Source organism: Chiloscyllium punctatum, chromosome 1 (genome assembly GCF_047496795.1).
Source record: "Chiloscyllium punctatum isolate Juve2018m chromosome 1, sChiPun1.3, whole genome shotgun sequence".
Lineage (NCBI taxonomy): Eukaryota > Metazoa > Chordata > Chondrichthyes > Orectolobiformes > Hemiscylliidae > Chiloscyllium > Chiloscyllium punctatum.
Genome location: NC_092739.1, coordinates 36,233,196 through 36,250,775, shown reverse-complemented (window position 1 = coordinate 36,250,775; position 17,580 = coordinate 36,233,196). Strand labels below are relative to the sequence as shown.

The window sequence follows — 17,580 nt, the reverse complement described above, 5'->3', positions numbered from 1 at the left end:
AAATGAAGGTGTAAGGACATAGTAAAAATGCTGTTTTTAAAAAGACAGACTGCATGCTTGCCTTTGACAAATAAATGTCATAAAGAACAAAAGCCCCACAAAATCATAATAAACTCTTTTATAAATTCTATTCATTTTAAAATCGTGATGGAAAAGGATAGACCAGATCTAAAAGTTGAAGTTCTAAATTGGAGAAAGGCCAATTTTGACGGTACTAGGCAAGAACTTTTGAAAGTTGATTGGAGGCAGATGTTTGCAGGTTAAGGGAAGGCTGGAAAATGGGAAGTCTTCAGAAATGAGCTGATAATAATCCAGAGAAAGTATATTCCTGTCAGGGTGAAAGGGAAGGCTGGTAGGATTAGGGAATGCTGGATGACTAAAGAAATTGAGGGCTTGGTTAAGAAAAAGGGAGTATATGTCAGGTATAGCCAGGATAGATCGAGTGAATCCTTAGTATAAAGAAAGTAGGAGTATACTTAGATGGAAATCAGGAGAGCAAAACGGAGCCATGAGATAGCTTTGGCAAATAGAATTAAGGAGAATCCAAAGGGTTTTTACAAATATATTAAGGACAAAAGGGTAACTAGGAAGCGAATAGGGCCCCTCAAAGATCAGCAAGGCAGCCTTTGTGTGGAGCCACAGAAAATGGGGGAGATACTAAATGAATATTTTGCATCAGTATTTACTGTGAAAAATGATATGGAAGATATAGACTGTAGGGAAATAGAAGGTGACATCTTGCAAAATGTCCAGATTACAGAGGGGGAAGTGCTGGATGTCTTGAAACGGTTAAAAGTGGATAAATCCCCAGGACCTGATCAGGTGTACTCGAGAACTCTGTGGGAAGCTAGAGCAGTGATTGCTGGGCCTCTTGCTGAGATATTTGTATCATCGATAGTCACAGGTGAGGTGCTGGAAGACTGGAGGTTGGCTAACGTGGTGTCACTGTTTAAGAAGGATGGTAAAGACAAGCAAGGGAACTGTAGACCGGTGAGCCTGACCTCAGTGGTGGGCAAGTTGTTGGAGGGAATCCTGAGGGACAGGATGTACATGTATTTGGAAAGGCAAGGACTGATTCAGGATAGTCAACATGGCTTTGTGAGTGGGAAATCATGTCTCACCAACTTGATTGTTACTTCTTCAAAAAAACTCAAAGAAGCTTGCGGGCAGAGCAGTAGATGTGATCTATATGGACTTCAGTAAGGTGTTCGACAAGGTTCCCCGTGGGAGACTGATGAGCAAGATTAGGCCTCATGGAATAAAGGGATACAGAACTGGCTCAAAGGTTGAAGACCAAGGTTGGTGGTGGAGGGTTGTTTTTCAGACTGGAGGCCTGTGACCAGTGGAGTGCCACAAGGATCAGTGCTGGGCCCTCTGCTTTTTGTCATTTACATAAATGATTTGGATGCGAGCATAAGAGGTACAGTTAGTAAGTTTGCAGATGACACCAAAATTTGGAGGTGTAGTGGACAGCGAAGAGGGATACCTCCAGATTACAACAGGATCTGGACCAGATGGGCCAATGGGCTGAGAACTGGCAGATGGAGTTTAATTCAGATAAATGCGAGGTGCTGCATTTTGGGAAAGCAAATCTTAGCAGGACTTAAACACTTAATGGTAAGGTCCTAGGGAGTGTTGCTGAACAAAGAGACCTTGGAGTGCAGGATAATAGCTCCTTGAAAGTGGAGTCGCAGGTAGATAGGATAGGGAAGAAGGCGTTTGGTATGCTTTCCTTTTATTGGTCAGAGTATTGAGTACAGGAGTTGGGAGGTCATGTTGCGGCTGTACAGGACATTGGTTAGGCCACTGTTGGAATATTGCGTGCAATTCTGGTCTCCTTCCTATCAGAAAGATGTTGTGAAACTTGAAAGGGTTCAGAAAAGATTTACAAGGATGTTGCCAGGGTTGATGGATTTGAGCTACAGGGACAGGCTGAACAGGCTGGGGCTGTTTTCCCTGGAGCGTCAGAGGCTGAGGGGTGTTCTTTACAGAGGTTTACAAACTTTGAGGAGCATAGATAGGATAAATAGGCAAAGTCTTTTCCCTGGGGTGTGGGAGTCCAGAACTAGAGGGCATAGGTTTAGGGGGAAGAGGGAAAGATATAAAAGAGACCCAAGGGGCAACTTTTTTCATGCAGAGGGTAGTACGTGTATGGAATGAGCTGCCAGAGGAAGTGGTGGAGCCTGGTACAATTCCAACATTTAAGAGGCATTTGGATGGCTATGTGAATAGGAAGGGTTTGGAGGGATATGGGCCGGGTGCTGGCAGGTGGGACTAGATTGGGTTGGAATATCTGATTGGTGTGGACAGGTTGGACCGAAGGGCCTGTTTCCATGCTGTACATCTCCATGACTCGAATGAGGCCTCGAATTCTATACTGTCTTCGTTCCTGATTAGCGCACTTTTGGAAGTATAACCAGGATGGGAGTTTTACTAAAATAGTACGAAGTATGAAAAAATTCAGTTCTGATTTGACCAATAAAGTGTCTGTTTGGTAGAGACTAGTTATGTAATTTAAAAGTAGAGATCAGCAGGATGATGGGTCCTAAACATTCATAATCCTTTTTAATTTGACTAAGTGACAAATGTATTATTTTTAAGATGCTCAAGTGATTTGTTAGCCTCTCAATTTAGGATTGTCACATCCAGATTTCCGCCAGTACAGTATTGGCTTGTTATTTGTTGTTTGGTCAAATAAACAAATTAGGAAGAAGACCTGGAACATACTGCTAAGTTAATCTTTCTGTCAAATGATAGTGTTACAACTCCAAGGTAGTTCATTAGAAAGTAAGCTCCAGAATGAAAATTTCAATAAAGCATGAAATTCCCCAATTTTACTTAACTGTCCAGTTCAGATTAGAAGAATATATACATGTCACATGAACAAGGAAATAAAGATTTATTATAATCAAACTTTATTTGTTTTTAAGAAATGGCAGTAAAGAAATCTTAATTGCAAGGTTTGTGAAGGTTTGTAGCTCAGGTTGAGGTTTAGGGTGTAGGTTTGCTCGCTGAGCTGGAGGTTTGATATCCAGACGTTTCATTACCTGGCTAGGTGATATCATCAGTGGTGACCTCCAAGTGAAGCAAAGCTCTTGTCTCCTGCTTTCTATTTGTGTTTGTCCTGGATGGGGTTCCTGGGGTTTTTGGTGACGTCATTTCCTGTTCGTTTTCTGAGGGGTTGATAGATGGTATCTAGATCTATGTGTTTGTTTAAAGCATTGTGGTTGGAGTGCCAGGCCTCTAGGAATTCTCTGGCATGTCTTTGCTTAGCCTGCCCCAGGATAGATGTGTTGTCCCAGTCGAATTGGTGGTTTTTTCATCCGTGTGTAGGGCTACAAGGGAGAGAGGGTTGTGTTTTTTTGTGGCTAGCTGGTGTTCATGTATCCTGGTGGCTAACTTTCTTCCTGTTCGTCCTATGTAGTGTTTCTGTCAGTCCTTGCATGGAATTTTGTAGATGACGTTGGTTTTGTCCATGGGTTGTACTGGGTCTTTTAAGTTTGTTTCGTTTTTGTTTTGAGAGTGTTGGTGGGTTTGTGTGCTACTAGGATTCCAAGAGGTCGGAACACATCTATTCTGGGACAGGCTGAGCAAAGACAATCCAGAAAGTTCTTAGAGGCCTGGCACTCCAACCACAATGCCATAAACAAACACATAGTATCTAGATCTATCTCTCAACCCCTCAGAAAACGATCAGGAAATGACATCACCACAAACTCCAGGAACCCCATCCAGGACAAACATATCAATAGAAAGCAGGAGACAACAGCTTCGCTTCACTTGGAGGTCACCACTGATGATGTTACCTAGCCAGGTAATGAAACGTCTGGATATCAAACCTACTGCTCAGCAAGCAAACCTACACCCTAGAAATCTTAATTGTTAACTATTAACTCAAATTGTACCCCATTTTAAAATTTCTGCGCATAACTAAGTAGAACACTCTGAGACAAGACGAGACAGGAGTACTATTCATGTCTTTTCTTCTGATTTTTGCTAATGGTACAAGGTTCTTGTCAGACTGATCTCAGTTTTTTACTGACCGGTTGAGGATATTTCCTTTTTAAGGGCCTTGAGGACCCCTTCCTACACATTTTTACTTGCAAAATGGGAATTTGCAGAGAGAGCAATTTACAAGAAAGCGATGAGTAAGAACCACTACTAGGAGATTTTATGTTAAATCTCCATGTGAGGGACAGAGAAATTTTAGGTGATTCCTCTTTCCAGGCTAAAAAGCTGCTCCTGATCAGTCCACATACAAAGCTGTAGCCATTTGACCAGGAACCAATCAAGACATTGCTGCCAAAAGAGTAAACATAATTGTGATGAAGGATATTTGCTCTGACGAAGTAGAAGCTGCATGGGTAGAGCTTAGAAATACCAACGGACAGTAAGATATGATGCGGGATGTTTATAAACACTTGAATATAGTACTAACACTGGTGAAGGTGCTAAATAGGAAATTGGAGAAAGCAGCAATAAGTTTACAACAGTAATTATTATGGTTGATTTTAATCTGCATATGGAATGAGTAAATCAAATTAGTAACAAGACCATAGCAGATGAGTTTCTGGAATACATTCAAGGTGGCTTTCTGAATCAGTGTTTGGACTACCTTGAGCACAGTCCATCCTAGATTCAGTATTCTGTAATGGAAAAGGAATAATTGACAATCCAGTGGTGCATGGTTTCTTGAAGAAGTGTGACCATAATAATGTGGTAGAATTCTTCATTTTTCAAAGTAAAGCATGATTTAGTTGATTCTGAGGCATGGCACTAAATCTAAATGAAGGGTTGTAAGTAGAAAACTTTGTTTTGGATCCAAGTTCACAAGCCTTTTTTTTGTGATATTTGTACTGAATGCCAGGAATTACATTTGAAAATGATCACCTTTGCCTTCACATTTTAGCCCAATCCTGTTTTTATGCGTTTTGATGGAAGTTCTAAATTTAAACTGTTCTGTTTTCTTTAATAGGAAGTAGAAACTGAGCAATACTTTAACCTTTTTTTGCCGGAGTTGAAGCAGCGTGGATATGACGGGTTCTTCTGTCCAAAATCTCGTGCCAAATTGATGTCAGAGCAAGAAAGAAAGCATGTTGATGGATGTGCAATATTCTTCAAAACTGAGAAGTACGTGTAGACCAGTTAATGTCCTGGTCATGTACTGTTGATTGTTGTTTGGAGTCTGTTAAATTTCTAATCCTTGTAAGTTTTATTTGGACGTTGATATAGGTTTATTAATTGCACTAATCATTTTTGTGTTTTGGCTTTCACTATCAACAAAACACAGCTACTTCAGAACTTGAAACTTCATGAATTTACAGTTCAGGCTTAGAAAGTAAATCAAATACAAGAATGGATGAAAAGCTACAAAATTTGTGTTCATGTCAAAGGTTTTGGTGTTTATCTAAAGTGCTGAAGAAATTGCTTTTTCTAACTATTTGATCCTCTGAACAAGAGTAGGCCACTTGGCTCTTCGAGCCTGCTCTCCCATTCAGTAATATCACAGCTGATCTAATTTTAACCTCAACTCTACATTTCTGTGTACCCACGATTACCAGCATGGCAATCCAGAATCTATCTGTCTGTGTGTTAAAAATAATTTTAAGATTCTACATCCACTGCCTTTTGAGATTGAAAATGGCTAAGGCCCTCGACCATCCTGAGAGGGCAAAGGTTTCCTCATCTCAATCTTCAACTGCAATCCCGATTTCTAGATTCTCCCACAAAAGGAAATGTCCTTTCCGTATCCGCCCAGTCCAGTGTTTCAATTCTTTTATGTTTCAATTAATTGGCCTCTGACTCTTCAACTCCAAAGAATACAGGGCTAGTCTTTCCTCCAAGCAATCCACTCATTCCAGGTATTAGTCCAGTAAACCTTCTCCAAATTGCTTTCAAAGCTTTAACATTAAATGCAGTGACCAGTGATGCATACAGTACTGCTCATTTAGTTTCCCCAATGCTATGTATTACAGAAACCTATCTTCCCTACCCTTGTGTTCAATTCTTTTACAATAAAACAACATATATTAGCTTTCCTAATTATTTGCTATAACTGCATGCTACCTTCTGTGATTCATGCACTGAGATGCCTAGATCTCTCTGCATCTCCGAGCAGTGCAACCACTCGCCATTTAAACAAGTTTTTTTTTAAGTTAAGATGGGCAATTTCACTTTATACAGATCATACTGCATTTGTCAGATTTGTTGCCCACTCACTTAACTTATCTGTACCCCTTCATAGGCTTCTGATGTCCTCTTCACAACTCCCTTTGTTATCTACCTTTTTTGGTCATGAGCAGATTTAGCTACCATACTTCTGTCCTTTTCATATAAATCACTTATATAAATTATGAAGTGTTGAGGTCGCAACACCAGACCCCTGTGCAGTGCCACCTGTGATATCCTGCTAACCTGAAAAAGATTGCTTTTCTCTCCTTTCTGTTGGTCAACCAACCTTCTTTTCACAGGTCAATATGTTACCCCATACCATAAGCTTTTATTTTCTGCAATAATCTTTGAGGCATCTTATCAGATGCCTTCTGGCAATTTCATTATAGTACCTCACTGGTTTTCCTTTTATTTACAGCACAAATTATGCATTCAAAGAATACAATACATTAGCTAAACATGATTTCCCTTTTATAAAACCATTTTGACTCTGCCTTGAACTTATCCAAGTGCATGGTTATAATAATTTTAATAGCTTCTGACAGTTTTACCTTTTTCATATCCTTTTGCAAAGGCTTGTCAGGTGCTCATGTTTCACACGTAGTAATTGTAATCTGCAGTTTGAAGGAACTCTTAAATATTTCGAGATAGTGAGGAATGCAGAAGAAAGGCTCTGACCTGAAACGTTGATCCCCTGCTCCTCTGATGCTGTTTGACCTGCTGTGCTTTTTCCAGCTTTGCGCTTTATCAACTCTTAAATATTTACATAGGACTATATCTTTCAATTTGAAAACGAATGTTGCATAGTTATTTATACAAAACATATCTCAATAGCTGACTTAAGTGTCCCATCTGGTGTTGGTCATTTTCCTTATGGCAATAGGGATGAGGGTCATCTTTCCAGAGCTGAAGAATTTGAGTTCCTGTCCTAGCGAGCTGCAGTTGCACACTTCTGAACTTATTTTTCTGGCTAACACTTAGTGGACAATCAGTGTTTGCCTATTCATAGTTCTTATTGAGTCATAGAGGGATACAACATGGAAATAGACCCTTGGATCCAACTCGTCCATGCCAATCAGATCCTATATAAATCTAGTCCCATTTGACCCATATCCCTATAAAGCTTGCCTATTCATGTTCCCATCCAGATGCCTTTTGAAATGTTGTAATTGTACCAGTCTCTACCACTACCTCTGGCAGCTCGTTCCATACATGCACCACCCTCTGTGTGAAAAAATAAAACAATTGCCCCTTAGGTCCCTTTTTTTATATTTTTTTCCTTTTCCCCTTCAACCTATGCCCTCTAGTTTTGGACTCCCCCACTCTAGGGAAAAGACCTTGTCTATTTAACCTATCCATGCCTCTCATGGTTTTATAAACCTCCATAAGGTCACCCTTAAGTTTCCAATGTTCCAGAGAAAATAGTCCCAGCCTACTCAAACCCTCTAGCCTTGGCAACATCTTTGCAAGTCTTTTCTGAACCCTTTGAAGTTTCAAAACATCCTTCCTATAGCAGGGAGACCAGAATTGCACATAATACTCCAAAAGGGCCGAACTAATGTCCTGTACAGCTGCAACATGATCTCCCAACTCCTATACTCCATGCGCTGACCAATCAAAGCAAGCATATGAAATGCCACATTCACTATCCTATCTACCTGCAACTCCACTTTCAAGGAACTGTGAACCTGCACTCCAAGGTCTCTTATTTCAGCAAATCTTTCCCCAGGGCCTTACTATTAAGTGTATAATTCCTGCCCTGATTTGCCTTTCCACAATGCAGCACCTCCCATTTATCTAAATTAAACTTCTCAGCCCATTGGCCCATCTGATCAAAATCCTGTTGTAATCTGAGAGAACCCTCTTCACTGTCCACTGCACCTCCAATTTTGATGTCATTTGCAAACATACTAACTATAACTCCTATGTTCATATCCAAAACTGTTTCTAGAGAATTGTGATATAACTTTAAGATGAATCTGCCCTAAATACTGTAAAGTATTAGAAAATTATTTTAAGAATAAAAAAGAGTGAATTGCATATGTAGTCATAAACAAGACTTAAACAACTAATGAAGTAACAATAATGATTTAACATTTGTTTTTGTATACAAATGTAAAAACATGTGTCTACATAGTATCTTAGAATCCTTATAGTATGTTTGTTTTTTTAAAAAAAATTATTTGGCCCATTGAGTCTGTGCTGATACTCTGAAGAGCATCTCACCCAGACCTAGTTACCCCAACCTATCCCCATAACCCCACATTTAGTATGGCTAATCCACCTAACTTGCATATCTTTGGACCGTGGGAGGAAATTGGAACACCTGGCACAAGCTCATGCAGACCTAGGGAGAATGCACAAAGTGACCCAAGGCTTGAATCAAGCCCAGGTCCCTTGAACCTTGCTCAAGAAACTAGGTTTCTGATTTCTCTCTAAATCCGAAAGGATCGGAACAATGCTTAGGATGCTTGAGAGTTTCATTTGCGGCAGAGCCGGAAAGGCCCTCAGCAGGGGAAACTGGTGCATGCGTAAAGTTAGATTTGAACATATTCCCCTTCCTGTGAGCCTTATGCCCACTTTCAGTTACACCTTTTTTTTGGATGCCTCAATGTAAATTAGCAAAAATCAAGCGCTGGCCTTATTTGAGTCTGAAAATTGGAAATTTAGCTTAGTTATCCATCACTCTTATTCATTGAGCCCTGAATATTCAGGAATCTGCTATCAGAAAACTTTTAGGTTCCTTGTGAGGCATCTTGACTCTTTCAAAAAAGTTAACTATATTACAGGTCTCTTGAGTATAAAATTGTAGAACAGATCTAAAACGTGGCAATAAATCATGAGGAAATTGGCAAGCACAGCAAGAAATAAGAACAATCCTGTTGTTGTAGTTTGAAGAGAATTACTAGAAATCAAGGATCCTTGATATATGGATGGAATATTACTATGGCTACAGATTCAATGGGCTAATTAACAAAACTGTAACAAGTCAAAAATGTTTGTGTATGCATGGGTAACTCACTAATACTAAATGTTCTTGGCTATTTTAAGATGAACTTTTTAAAATATGTACAGATTGTCTCTTTCTCTGGGTACCAATATGGAGGAAATTTCAGCCTTGAATTTACTCCATCTAGCTTACTGTTCATGTAAATTGAAATTATTTTCATGGACATCAAATTGCATTGTGAATCCATTCTCTACTGAATTTCAAAATTGAAGCTTTAGTAGTCGTAAAGTTTAGAAATGATTTATTTTTAGTTGACCTGTGCTGTCTGCTCCTATTTGTGTTTTTGTATGCTAGAATGTGTGTATTTATTCAGGGTGGATTTAGCTGCAAGTAAAAGCTATAGGTGTTCTGCTAACCTGGCAGAGATGGAATGTGGAGTCCAAAGGAGGTCAGGGTCTTAACAGAGATTTTAAAATTCACTAGAATACCCTGTAACTATGTATTTTAGTTAGGGTGTGAATTTTGCTGTCCAGTTGAGTATCTCTTGCCCTTGCATGTAGTGATGAGCTGTGCTCTTGAATTGTTGCAGTTTGTTTTGTATAAGTAAATCCATAGAGATGTTTCAGAGGGGGTTCCAGACCTTTGACCCAGTGACAGTGAAGGAATTGTGATCTATTTCCAAGTCAGGATAGTGTGTGGCTAGAAATGGAACTTTGCAGGTGAATGGTATTCCCATGTAACTGCTGGGATTTTCTAGATGTGAAAGGAGCTAACTATGAAGTCTTGATGAATTCCTGTGGTGAATCGTCTTGATGGGCTGTGCTCCTGCTGCTGTGTGTTAGTGGTGGAAGGAATGAATGTTTGTACTACTGAAGCAGACTTCTTTGTCCTGGAGGGTGTTAAGTTTGAGGCGAGTGGGGAGTATTCCACAACACTCCTTGACTTTTATCTTTTGTAGGTGGTGGGCATTCTATTTTGGGGAAGTCAGGAGGTGAAGGACTTGCTTAAGGGTTCCTAGCCTCTGTCCTGTAATGCAGTATTTGTCTGGTTAGTCCAGTTTAGTTTCTGGTTAATGGTAACCCCAGGATATTGGTTATGCTTCCACATGAGACACAGTTTGAAAACCATCGTTTGAAAACGATGAGTCTAAGCTTTAAGTTTTTCATATAAATTTTATTTTTAATGTTTAACCTTTTTTATAATGTTAAGAAACACTGTATAGGTATTCAGGTACCATTTATTGGAGAAGAAATACATATTTACATTTTGTGCAAAGGTCATGGATAGGAAAAAAATGGTTCTCCCATATTCTTAATCCATAATAACACCACCACCTTTTTTTTTCTATTTACTTCACCAAAATATCTGGCCACCTGTAAGCTTTTTAGCATGCTATAAACTACCTCTACTCTGGGTGTTCCTATCAGGCCTTTGTAGAAGGGAAAGAGACAAGGTACATACTTAGTAAAGAAATGAGTGCAAACGTATCGGATGTTTACATTTTACATGGAATTTCAATCTGCCACTTGAGAGCATTCCTTTTAAATATTTACATAGGACTAGATCTTCCTGTTGGAAGAGAAGTATTGGATGGTATTCTAAAAGACGCATATGGACCCCTCGAGTCCTTACTCACTGACTCGTACAAGATACCCCAGGATTACAATGCATTTGTTTGAATATTATCCAGGAAACTGGGAGAATTAAAATCCATTCTAAGTCCTTCCCCGATCTTCACTGTAGCCCCTTCCCCAAAAAAAACCATCCACCTACTCCCTCCCCTACTTTAAGTGCCAACTTACTTTGTTCCATTCTTTTTTCATGACGTAGAAAAAGATGGCATTTGTATATTTAAAAGATGTGGCTAGTTTCTTGTATACTTTATTTTGAACATGAGTAATACTGTAGGACAACATGGCGTGTTTTCGATAGTTATGTTTTAATGTATTTCTCCTCTCAGTCATCTGTCAGAACTTTCACTTTGGTTTCTGGTCCTTTAACTTGATATAATCAGAGTTGGTTTTATTCCCATGTGGATTCTAAATGAGATGAGCCAAGAACGGTAGGCTCATATATTTGTCACTAATCTTATTACCTGTGAATCCTATCACTCTTTTGCCATGAGTTGGAATGAAGGATATAGTTGCAGATATAGTCACTACTTATTGTATCTCTGTCTGCTAAAGAATTTAAGATCAAACAGGCAAGAATAATGTCTGCTATATTCGGTGCATTGACATTGAGTGAGTGATAGCATTTTGAAGAACAGTCATTGTCTGCATGTGGGTGATGCTGAGACTGATTGTTCATTTCTGGTTGATTTGAGGTGGTGATGGTGAGTAGCCTTATTGAAGTCTTTATCCTTGTGACTGTACGTTTACAATACTGCTTGAATTTGTGAAACATGCAGTTCTGAATTTGCTGTGATTTGTTATAACCCTTTTCGATGTTGATTTTAAAAGGTTGTCAGTCTTCTATTTCTTTCTTGATTTTTCTCCCCTTTCTTACTCTCAGATTTGCATTGGTGCAGAAACACACAGTGGAATTCAACCAGTTAGCAATGGCCAATTCGGAAGGCTCTGAAGCTATGTTAAATCGGGTGATGACAAAAGATAATATTGGGGTTGCAGTGCTTTTAGAGGTCCACAAGGATCTTTTTGGAGGTACTTGCTTTATACTCTTAACATTGCAATTGAAACCCAGATACTTGACTTTTTAGGTAAAACTAGTGTATGTGAAGATTTGACCAACAACAGATCAGGGGATAATTTAGATGTCTGGTTGATGTTCTTAATGGAAAAGTAAAATGCTTTTGCTATTATTAATAACTTTATGATTTTATTATTGTTTTCCAACTTGCACAAGAGCTTTCATTTAAACTTGTGTATGCTTAATATAGAAAGCATTTCTTCTTTTAGTCTCCTCCAATCCTTTCTCCATTTTCTTTTAAATAAAACAGTGGATTGTTGCCCTTTTAGTGCTACTTTCAGGAAATCTGTTAAGGTGAAACAAAGTACCCTTAAAAATTTTAAGAAATCTTTTTTAAAAAATTTTGTTTTAATACAGAATATGCTATTACCTGATGGTTAATGTTGTATTAACACTTCTCTGATCAATGTGCTCAAAGGATAATGTCTGTGAAACAATTTTTGATTCTATTCATTTTTATTCTTTAATATTTTGCAAATGTTCAACATCTATATAACTTAAATTGCATTACAGGTGCTTGAGAATGACTGACCCATTCCAAATAAATTAAAAAGTAGGGTTATCCTAAGAATCCAGTCATTCACTTTTTCTTTTACCCTTAAAACACAAGTATGTGGACATTTTTCAAAGTAATCAGTGTTTCTAAATCTTGTACTTGGGAAGAGGGAGCCAGATGTGGGGTAAATGCCATGGAGTGCTTTTGTCTTTGCAAATGTGCTTTTCATTCTTCATAATTCAGAAATACTTTTATTAATGTACGCTGGACAAATTGGCCATGTCTTCTGTTAATAGATTATCCTAAAGGTAGCTAATCAGTTTGTAAAATGGACCATTTGCCATTCCACTGCTGGTTCGGAACTTCTGATGCCAAGTTGGTGTCTATGAACTGGAAGAGATTGTGCTCTGTCTGTGATTGTTGGTTAAAAGAACTTTTATAAGGAGACCTTTTGCATAATTTCCAGCCAATTTTACAAACATTATCTTTGGTACTTTTTCTATCGTGACTTTGTTCAGGAGCTATCGGGGGTGATTCTAGATTCTAGAATCTCTAAATTCAAGCACATAATCAAGACTACTGCTTCTGTATAGAACTTCTTTAGTATATGCTGTTAAAGATACCAAAGTTCAGAATATTGAACTCGGGGCCCCAATTTGACTTCTCAGGTGTATTTTTTTTTAAAAAATCAGTGCCTGTATTTTGAGTGTTGTTCTGGTGTTCAAACCAACATTGAACTCTTCGATCAAAATTAAACAAATGATTAGATCATTTAATTAATTTCTGCATACAGTTTGACTATTGTCTTTATTGGCAAAAAAAGTTATCTTGAAAATCACTGCTGTATCGTAGCAAAGTGTTCTGGGTTTCACTTTTCTTGTTAAAGGTGCTATATCAGTGCAGATTTGCTTGTTCTTTAAGTAGTCTTGATGCCCTAAAAGTATCATCCATTTTAGGTGTGAAGACACTTCACGGTACAGAAAAGCAGCTCATTCTAGTGGCTAATGCACACATGCACTGGGACCCTGAGTATTCTGATGTGAAACTAATCCAAACCATGATGATTATCTCTGAACTCAAAACCATTCTAGAGAAGTCAGCTGCTTCTCTTAGGCCAAACTGCCCTTCTGCAGATCCTAACTGCATCCCATTGGTGCTCTGCGCAGATCTCAATTCACTGCCAGATTCAGGTAAGATCATCAAGGACAAAATACTATGACTCCTATCTTCGTTGTGCTAATGAATTTGGAAAGAAAATCTGTAAACTCTCTTTCTTTGGGTTTTGAGTCAAGTCAACTCTTTGTTCCTCATAATTGAAATTCTTGCCCTTAAGTCCAGATCTGTTTTGTATATATGAGTAACCTTTTGTTAGAAAGAGTAGCTTTAGGACAAATAACACTAATCAAAATGGCATTGCAAGGAATAGATTCTGTTTTGTACAATGTAATTAGATTCAACAATATTTTTATTATTTTATACAGCTGATATTAAATTGTGTATGTATATGTAAGATCTAACATGGAGGTTATTGCAAGTGAATTGTAAATTGAAATTACTAGTATGTTCAGTCTATCAACTGCATTTATCTCTGTTTGTTATGTAGGTGTTGTGGAATACTTAAGCACTGGGGGTGTTGCACAGAATCACAAAGACTTCAAGGAGCTGAGATACAATGAGTGTTTGATGAACTTCAGTTGTAACGGGAAGAATGGAACTTCTGATGGTAGAATTACTCATGATTTCCAACTCAAGAGTGCTTATGAAAACAACTTGATGCCTTACACAAATTACACTTTTGACTTTAAAGTAAGTAGTATGCTGCACTGCTTGTGGAATCCTTTTGTAGAGAATGCTGATATTTTTCACAGTTAATTGTGAGGTATAAGGATTATATAACTGTTCTATTTTCATGCCTTTCTGATGAGTGTTGAAGTGCTTAAACTTAAATTCTAAGTTCATTAAGACAAACAGCGCATGTGCTTTGGGAGAAAAATTGGCTCAAAAAGGTGTTTCTGAACAGTTTTATATCTAGCTTGTTTAACAATACAAAGAGGTGTGTTTTGTATTCACTAATTCAGTTTCAGATCTCAATTTCTCTTTTTTTAAGAACATTTGTGGTCTGGAGCTGCCTTTTAATGGTCTTGTATGTCTCAATATTTTGATTTTAGGGCACACTAATCTCCTACATACAACTTTTATCTGAAGTATTCTGAAAATCCAAATACTACATATCCACTGGTCTGTCGTCTTCACCTGTTCTAACCACTTTCTCCTCAAAATAACTTAAGTAGATTTGCCAACTATAACTTCCCTTTCATTGTCTGTTTTGACTTGGAAAATACTGTAACTGCCCAGTTGTCCTTTGCAATTTCCTTTGGCATTTTCCTTCGTCCTGATAATAGTCTAAGCAGTCTGTAATTTCCTGTTTTCTCTCTCCATCCTTTTTATAATATGTTGCATTTGCCACCCTCGATCTACTGGGTGTTATCCAGAATCTGCAGAGTTTTAAAAGCTGACAGCCAACATGAGCTATTTCCATTGCCTCCTTTTAGTACCCAAAATTATCATGCTGAAAGATTCACCAAGTTTCAGTCCGATATTTTGTTTTTAACTAATATTAAGTTTTCTTCAATTCTTTTTTCCCCCAATTCTGACAAAGAGCCTTACTTCAGGCATTAAGTCAACAGTAAGCATGTTGGTGGAATGGTTGCCATCCTTCTCTACTTTCCTATAAGTTCCTGTCTTTTGCTTATCCCAACATTATAATGGCTCAATTTGAAGAGGTTCATTGGTGAAAATGAAAGTTTCACTGTTCGGTATGTGCCATGTCAGAGATGTTGCATCAAATCTAAAATATTATTAGAGTGCTGCTTTATGTCCATATGTTTGTGTTAACTGAGTTAACACAAAATCTTAACATGCTGACAATCCAGTTTTTCAAACCAAGTTTGAGATGTACTTCTTATTTTGCAATTTTTCTTATGCAGTGTCTTATCACATGGTACATATTCTTGCTTAAGTCACATAATTTCGTACTTTGTCACGTTCAGTCATGTGGTTGAGGACTCATGCTGTGGTTTTATTTGAGATTGCTTGGCATCAAGCCAGATCTATTGAAGCAGCTATTGGGTTTTCAACAAAACACACTTGGGAAGCACTGATGCCATAACAAAAAATATATCAATCACGAAATAAGAGGTTCACCAACGTGGACCTTGAGTGGTCACTTCTGCAAAATCCTTTTGTGCTTGTGACTTTTATCCCAAAGTGTGTTCTTCCAGAAACTTCTCTGGCATTCAGCCAATGATTTGACCAAACCTGATCACCATGTTCAGTCACAGCCAATGGAGTTCACTGGTAAACGACTCCCAAATGTTTATGCCAAGTCATAAACAGCCAAATACCATGCTCCATATAAGGTAATAGTCATGCCAATATGTCTAGCAGACTACTATGACCCCTCCCTTATCTGATCAACAAAGGAAACTGCAAGTCACAGCTTACAGGACAAGTTCCAACAAGTCCTGGCTACAGTTTTCATTTCAGTAAGAGGTCAACCAAGCTTGATCCAAATCCCCAGCTCATTTGATTGTAACCCTTAACCAATTTTGTAGCCACTTCTCTTGCTGGCCACCTGACCACCCCTGTAATGTGATTGTCACTGCATGGTCAATGGCTATAGTAACTTGGGAACAGGCACTAAAGCTGAAAATAATAACCCGGAATGACTCAGTAACAGTTTTTTTTCCCCCCTGTGTTAGAACACTTATGAATAATGTCGAGTGATTTGTTTCATCTGAATAGTTCAACAAAGTAGCTTACCACTAGTTTCTCTAGGGCAGTTGGGGATGGGCAGTAAATGTTGCTGTGGTACATGGTGTGTGGGTGTTATGGACAATTTTTTTGTTTTGTGAAATTGACATCATCGCCTTAAATGAGTCATGCTTGTTGGGACTTCTGACAGCAGTTTAAGGAACAAGTTGGGGGATCCACTTGGAAAGGCAAGACTGACAGTAATCTGCATATTCATGAAGTTGGTACTATTAACTGGATTAGGATTTTGCATTGCCACAACTCTGTTGTATAAATGAAAATCACACTTGTGACACTTGCACCAGTAGTTGCCATAATCCAATTATAATGTTATCAGCAGCTATATCCTAACCTTTGACTCTCTTGAAGGTGTTAAGAAGTTCTCTTTTGACTTTTTAAAGTCTCCACCACTATCCCAACAGAAGAATGGATCTTCATTCTGGGGGTCTTTAATGCCAGAGTGTACTACGATTCTGATGTCTGTCTGGTGTGGGCCTTTGGCGGGAAAAACAGGATGAGATAAGCCAACGCAAATAGCATTTTCCAGTTGGCCGACGTGCTTAGTATGGCCTAATGGTAAACTGCACCATCTTCTGATAGGAGGACAAATACAGAACCACATGGAGTCATTCTAGGTCAAAGCACATCACCTCTCTGATTAAGTCACTGTCTGCATGTAACATTTAAGTGTTGATTGATGTGGCCAGACAAATTGTTGAATTGATTGATCTACCAAGGCATCGCAACCCATGAGGCCAAGAAGAAGAAGGATAAATAATTTCCTGCAAGTGATTATGCTGAGTCTTTGATAACAAAGACCCCCCCCACCCCCAACCAGGTCAAAAGAAGTGTACAGATCAGTCGTCAGCACACTCTACTGCAATGAGACCTGGTCTATGTATATCAGTGACACATCTAAGAGTTTTGAGACATTTTCATCAGTTGTGTCTCTGCCATCACTTCCAGATTCAATGAAAGGAATGTTGAGCAAGTGCTATTGTCCTGCTTGAAGCCGACTTCACATTCCAGCATCATTCCTGCAAAACCAACTGCAATGGACTGGGCAATGAGACTAGATAGCTAAAGAGCATTGCTTTCAGTGGATCCTGTATTCTCATTCGCAAATGGGAGAAAGTGAGGACTGCAAATGCTGGAGATCAGAGTCAAGTGTGTGTTGCTGGAAAAGCATAGCAGGTCAGGCAGCCTCAGAAGCAGGAGAATCGACGTTTTAGGCATAAACCCTTCAGCAGGAACTTCACTGACAAATGGCCAGCATTCATGGAAGATGAAAACTGCACCTCTGATTCACTGAAAACTCCTCTTCCTCCTTTTAAAGTATGGCAACATCAACATTAATGATGGGAAGGAGCTTGCTGCCAATCATTCAAAATGGCATAACTTATTGATTTAAGGTGCATCATTCTTTGAATCCTTGTAAAAA

General features: G+C 38.6%; 1 protein-coding gene across 2 annotated transcripts in view; it reads left to right on the top strand.

Annotated features, from left to right (window-relative positions):
- Nucleotides 1–17,580, top strand: part of cnot6l (CCR4-NOT transcription complex, subunit 6-like) — an 89,201-nt gene that overhangs the window by 59,452 nt on the left and 12,169 nt on the right. For both annotated transcript variants that reach the window (XM_072591619.1, XM_072591697.1), the window contains exons 8-11: nucleotides 4,976–5,130; nucleotides 11,636–11,784; nucleotides 13,283–13,516; nucleotides 13,930–14,132. In XM_072591619.1, the coding sequence (XP_072447720.1) occupies nucleotides 4,976–5,130; nucleotides 11,636–11,784; nucleotides 13,283–13,516; nucleotides 13,930–14,132 (741 nt within the window). The remainder of the gene's footprint in view (nucleotides 1–4,975; nucleotides 5,131–11,635; nucleotides 11,785–13,282; nucleotides 13,517–13,929; nucleotides 14,133–17,580) is intronic.